Source organism: Anolis sagrei, chromosome 6 (genome assembly GCF_037176765.1).
Source record: "Anolis sagrei isolate rAnoSag1 chromosome 6, rAnoSag1.mat, whole genome shotgun sequence".
Taxonomy (NCBI): domain Eukaryota; kingdom Metazoa; phylum Chordata; class Lepidosauria; order Squamata; family Dactyloidae; genus Anolis; species Anolis sagrei.
The window spans coordinates 41511591-41518423 of record NC_090026.1 but is presented as its reverse complement, the minus strand read 5'-3'; the positions used below and the strand labels follow the sequence as shown (position 1 = coordinate 41518423).

The 6833-nt window shown below is 39.1% G+C and overlaps 1 protein-coding gene across 1 annotated transcript; it reads left to right on the top strand.

Moving 5' to 3' along the window:
* The first annotated feature begins 297 nt into the window (after positions 1-297).
* LOC137097433 (gasdermin-A2-like) lies at positions 298-6326 on the top strand. The gene is made up of 5 exons (XM_067470547.1): positions 298-364; positions 1108-1256; positions 3330-3480; positions 3913-3986; positions 4835-6326. Exons 1-5 carry the CDS (start codon positions 298-300, stop codon positions 5066-5068), a joined length of 675 nt encoding a protein of 224 aa, XP_067326648.1. The 3' UTR covers positions 5069-6326.
* The last annotated feature ends 507 nt before the right edge of the window (positions 6327-6833 follow it).

Genomic DNA, 6833 nt, shown 5'->3' with positions numbered 1-6833 from the left:
AAATAACACAATATTTCTGCAGTGTGGGTTTAAAAAAATTCTCAGGGGTAAGGAAAGCATACTATACATATTTTTATCACTTCTGCAAATGATGTCCTAGTTTGATACTCCAAGTTAGAAAATAATTTAATATCCCTTGAGACTTAAATAAACTTTTTTAGCAAATGGCATCAAATCTTTGTATTTACAGTCATATGCCAAGAAGAGGTGAATTGGTGAATGCATTACATACACGTAAAATGGGCAAGCTGGTGCATATATTAGAAAATTGTGCCATCAGCATGGCAGATGGGTGCCATGAGAATGGACTTGTCCATGTCTGTCAAGATGAATTCTGTCAGTCAGACACAGGATACCGAGAGAGGTATCTTTGGGCACAGTATCCTCTGAAGTTGCTGTGTTGGGAACTCCTATCTTAAAGGCCTTCTTAATCAAATATTAATCTATTTCAATGCAATAAATACTTCAAACGTTCTCTACTGATGAGGTTATGGATTTCAAAGATTCCGACTGTTTCAAAAGATCTGGAATTTAATTCTACTACGGAGACACCTCTTTGTGCTTGTGCCCTGTGCTGAGAACTTGTTATGCTGGGTTTGCATGGTGACATAAATACAATATGAACAACATGAAAATGAACAAAACCTGGCTACCAGTATTAAAAAAAACTCTAAAATTACAACAGCACAACAACAGAGAGGAAACAAACAAGGACATCTAATCACCTCTCAACAAAAGTTTGCTCTAGGCACTGTCAAGCCATTATATGATAATCAAGGTGGTCAGTTGAAACATTCACATCTAGCTCCAACAGACAAGAGTCTTTTGTCTCACCCTGGTCATTCCACAGATATATAAACCCTTTTTCCTAGTTCCAACAGACCTCACTACCTCTGAGGATGCCTGCCATAGATGCAGGCGAAACGTCAGGAGAGAATGCCTCTAGACCATGGCCATATAGCACAAAAAAACCTGCAACAACCCATAAATACAATATTTTCAAAAACATGAATAATACCAGTATTATCAGATACTTAGCCCTCAGGTATCTTTTTCCTTAAATGGGTGCATAGCATCTGATCCTGAACTCTCAATTCTCTTTATCAGCTGAACCCAGTAAAGAAATTATACAGCGGGAGGTTGAAGTGAAATGTGCGCAGTTCACATCATTATCTGCAAATCTGAGAGGCGTGTTTCTAACTGGCTTTGTGGCTCTAATGAAGAACAAGGACCTTCTACAAAAACTAGAGTTCCAGGTAAAGATATTCTCGTGGTGCGTTAGCCCCTTCCGTTGGGCCTAAGGGTTTCCTCCTCCTTTCTTTCCAGCACATTGGCCCTCCCTTCACTAATCCTTCGCGAGAATTGCCACATTGTCCTTGTGGATCTTTCCCATTAGTGTATTTCCAGCTCTATGTCATATTTAGAGAAATTGAAGATTTCTCTAAAATCTTGAATGTCAAACCTGAGTTTTATTACTTGTTACACACTCCAAATTGTACCAGGGACATCCTATAGTATTCCATAGTATAGTATTCCAGGGAGTCCCCGTGTTATGAACAAGATACATTCTGTATTTTTGAATTTGTAGGTGCATTTTTAAAGTGTAGCTCTGTAATGATTCTTACTTAATAGGCCAGAATAGAAGCCTGGGAAGACAGTAGGACAAACCTCCATTTTTAGAGTTTCTACCAGTAAAGCAGCCATCTTGAGGGAGGATAGATAGAAGATGGGAGGAGTTGGAGGTCTCCTGGGATTGGCTAGAGCAGAGGAGGAGGAGCCAAGCCTTGGGAGGGAAAGAGATTTCAGCTTCTGAGAGAGGAGAGATTTGGGAACTGGAGGGAGAAGAAGTGGTTTGGAGGCTGGGTATTTCTGAGAGAGAGAGAGAGAGAGTGTTTTGTGTCAGGGCAGGGCCGAATACCTGACAAGAAAGGTCAGGCAGCATCCTGATTACTTGTGGGAGACAACACAAGGGATTTGGTCTCTAGTTTGAGTAAGTTAGCTGTAAGGACTCTGGGGAGAGTTAATTAATTACTCAGAAGACAGCCTGGGTTAGGTTAGTCAAGAACGCATTGCTATTTCACTGAAGTAGAGTGAGGTTTTTTTTTATCCAGTAGCTATATCTGTGAGATTAGCTCTGTTTGTAACCAAGCCAAGAAACTTTTTTTTAGCAACCATTAAGATATTGTGCTATAGTAACAAGTCAAGCGTTTGTGCCTCTCAAAAGAAGAAATCAGTTGTCTGTTTGTTTTTTATAAATAAATCTTTTCTCTGATTGACTTTTAAGAAACCTCTAGCGTTACTCATTTTACCAGTAATCCTTGAATAGAAATTCCAGGCAGTGCAACATCCTGATATCACTGAAAGGGCTCTAACCCTGACAATCATTTGCTTTGGAGTTAAAGGGAGGGCAGTGGGGGCAGAAGAGGGAAAAGTTTACCTCAGAGCGGCATTTTTAAAATCCTAAGGCAGCTTGGGTTGGTGGCAGCATATAAAGAGAAGACAAGTACTACAAACTATACCATTACATATGATATATAACACCATCTCACTACCCTAATATTGTCCAGCGGCGGCTAAGATTACCTTACAAGTTCCAACTAAAAATATATCTTTTTTAGCTTTGGAAAAAACAGGAAAGGGTTAATACCCCTGTGGTGTTTGTTTTGCTGTCTCTGCTCCTGTTCAGACAATTTCCCCCCACTTTCTGTCCCTTTTTGTTGTGTCAGGGCAACCAGTCAATTATATTACATTTCTAACAGAACAAAGCAAACAGACAGACAAAATACAAAATTTGTGAGTTTGGTAGTTGATTAAATGTCTTTTGACCAGTATCTGGCCACTTGGAGTGCTTCTGTCCCTGTGGTTATTGGATTTTGAAAAACGCGGCTTATTGTGGAATCCAGGATTAGTGATAAAGCTTCAGTGGAGACACCTTTTCCCCTTGATAACTCTTCCAAGAATGAATTTCCCTTCCTGGGGGTAGATTTCTCTCACTCCCTGTTGTCTCCCCCCTGTTCTTAACTATGAGTCATATATAAGCCTTGTGTTTGTAATTCAGGGGCTGCCTGTGCCTATTGATTAGAAAGTATATAAAATGATTCACAAGTGTTTTTGTCCTTTGTGAGAAAGACTTAGAAACAGTCACCCTGCCATTTCAGGACATTTCAGGATTAAATTTCAACCCCAAATTCATCTTCAAAAACATTCCCATTCTACCATATTCTTGTTTCAAATTTCATCACATAGTAAGCCTTGCTTTCATTTGTGTGCCACTAAATCCCTGCATTTAAGTGGTTGGCACTAACATCTTTTTCTCTATATACTATTAGCTGGAGGAGGCGCTTGAAGCCCCCGGCCCATGCGAACTGAAGGCAGACAAGCCAGAATTGCAAGATCTGGTGGAGAATTTACAAGATTGCAGTGGAGTCATCATCCCTGAACTTGCAGAAGCAGTTGTCTATTTTCTCAAAGCCTTAGATGGTGAGGATCACAACTTCCAAAATACAGTGACCATTTGAATGTATGTCACTAAAGGACCTTTCAGCCCATGAGCCCCTGCTGACTCGGTTGCACAGATATTGATCTTGCTTGATTTTAAATCTGTGTGAAATCCTCCACTGCCCTCTTGAAGAGGGCAACTAGATATGTTTAATAATAATGTATCACGGACAAGTAACTCTGGGCATACTCTCCCAGACTTTCTCACAGATTTGCCCAATTATTTCTGTGAGAGGACATAAACTCATTGAAAAAGAGCCTTCTCTTAATCTGCATGTCCCAGAATGCTAGAGCAAACTATAGCTTTTTCTTATGTATTGCTGCTCAGGATAATCTCGCCAGCTCCTTGCTTCAGCCATTTGGCCCTAGTATGGAACCCTTCCCTTCCATTGATAGTTTCGCTCTCTTTCTCAGAACTGCAAGAAGAACAGTTGATGCTCTTGGAAGAATCTGTGGAAAAAAAGATTGTGCCCAAGCAGCTGGCACTGGTAAGTGAGAACTCTAATCCCACATTTCCAGAGGAGGGTGGCTAAAATGATTGAGAGTCTGGAGAACAAGCCCTATGAGGAGCGACTTAAAGAGCTGGGCATGTTTGGCCTGCAGAAGAGAAGAAGGCTGAGAGGAGACATGATGGCCTTGTATAAATTTGTGAGGGGAAGTCATAGAGAGGAGGGAGCAAAATTGTTTTCTGCTGTCCTGGAGATTAGGATGTGGAACAATGGCTTCCAACTACAGAAAAGGAGATTCCACCTGAATATTAGGAAGAACTTCCTAACTGTGAGAGCTGTTCAGCAGTCTGCCTCAAAGTGTGGTGGAGGCTCCTTCTTTGGAGACTTTAACAGAGGCTGGATGGCCATCTGTCAGGGGTGCTTTGAATGCAATTTTCCTGCTTCTTAGCGGGGGTTGGACTGGATGGCCCATGATGTCTCTTCCAACTCTAGGAGTCTATGATTCTATATGTTTTGCCAGACATGTTCATAGATGTGAATTTTTATCATGTGTTTCTATGAAAGCCTAGGATTTGCAGACAGAGAAAGTTCTAATGCTGCAGCAAACAAGAAAAAAAACCACAGGATTCCATGCCAGTTAAAGTGGAATCATCATGCTACAACACTGTGGCATGAGTTCACATGAGCTTTCTATATATCTGTGCCTTTCTAAAATATAATTTGGCTGCTAGCTTTTCAGCACTGTTAGAACTATCTGTGGCAAAAAAGTTCCCTCATCAGATAGTGATACATAGCTATAGTCTTCACAAAGAACAACAATGATTTTTAGAATGAATACTTTGAGTAGTGTGCTCTGATTTTGCTTTTTTTTTTTTATGTTCCCAAAGGTTGAGATAATTTTAGGCCATATTCGAGGCAACTCGCAAGTGGAATTTGCTGTAGATGCCCATATCTTATCTAAAGAGGAGATGCTTATAACGGGAGCAATGATTGAAATGAGTGGAGTGACCATTCAGGAAACTGAAACTCATCTTACTGGAACAGGAGAGCCTGCCGCTTTCGTGCCCTTGTATGTGGTTCTTTATGTGCTCAATCTTCTAACTAAACAAGAAGATGACTGAATTCATCGTGATATCTGCATGACTAAAACGGTACACATTTCTCTGGAAAAGTTCCATTTATTTCCAAGCTTGAAAAAATCTTATGGGCTACAACTCCCACAATCATGAGTCAGGCAAATTGCAGTTCAGAAAAGTAACTTTTTCCAGTCTTTCCTCAGTGAGGCTTAGTTCTTTTTTTTGAATAGTAATTTTTAATTACATTTCTATTCATTTTGTTACAAAAAAATCATATCTACAATTTATATAGTTATTTCTTATCCTCTCCCCCTTTGTGCTACCCGTTGTGCTCCCCATCTCCAGAATCCTAATACCAAAAAATGGAAAGGAGAGATGGAAATTAAGACAGAAGGGAATTTGGAAATTAGCAATAAATGATAAATTAACATGTACTCTTAAGTTTAAAAAAGGCCTAAGGAAGAATAATGATTTTGAAAGTATGGTTGAAGAAACATTAAAGAAAGAAGATGGGAATCACCCCCCACCAGAAGAAATGAAGTTCTGGTGGGATCATAAAGTGGGACTTGGTTCTGAACAAAACATGTTTAGGATTTTATTGTCATGCATACATGTATATATAGCCTTGCTCCCTATTACACTGTAGCCTTCTTTTCAGTCACTTTTCTGGCATTTTAAAATTCTCTATGTCATAGGTTTATGGTTTTCCAAATCAATATACAGGTTGAACATCCCATTATCCAAAATAATCCAAAATGGTCTGTGTGAGTCACTGAGATAATTACATCTTGGCTTTCTTTTGGTTCAATGTACGTACACTTTGTTTCATGCACAAAATTATTAAATTGTTGTATACAGTTATCTTCAGGCTAGATGTAGAAGATGTTTCTGAAACATAACATCTTATACACATGTTTAGACTTCAGCCCCATTTCCTCCAGTGGCGCAATGGGTTAAACCCTTGTACCAGCAAGATTGCTGACTGACAGGTCAGCTGCTCAAATCTGGGGAGAGTGTGGATGAGCTCTCTGTCAGCTCCAGCTCCCCATGCGGGGACATGAGAGAAGCCTACCACAATATCCAGGCGTCCCCTGGGCAACATCCTTGTAGATGGCCAATTTTCTCACATCAGAAATGACTTGCAATTTCTCAAGTCACTCCTGACATGGAAAAAAATATTTTTATTGTGTGTGTGTGTGTGGATAGATAGATAGATAGATAGATAGATAGATAGATAGATAGATAGATATTAGGCTTGTGCGATGCATCAAAAAAACATTTTTAAAGTCTTTTCTAAATGGGGGCCGCTGGCAGTTTGATTCTAAAGTGTTTCTAAAGTCTCTTTAGTTTAAATAAATAAGTTACTAATACGAGAGCAATGAAATTTTGTTACTTTTTCATTAAAGTAATTGGTCACTTGGGTGGGCTTCTGGAGCTCATTTCTTTCTCATTTTTACTGCCATGGGGGTGAAACTTTCTACAATGGTAGAACACATTTGCCACATTTACCACTGTAAGCCCACCAAATTTCAGAACCTTTCACTTATCCACAGATTTTTGGAAATTTTCAAAAATTTTATAAACAACATTTTTCAAAACGACAAGAGCTATCTCCTTGAATGTACAATACAATGACACAAGACAACAGGGGATCATTCTCTTTCAGGAATATTCATACATCTACTGACTTTAGGGAATTTTTTTAAGTTTTGACAAAAACATTTTTTTAGAAGCCACAAAAGATATCTCATTAAAAGTCTATATAATATTATAAGATAGATAGTAGTATAAGATAATATTATACAATGTT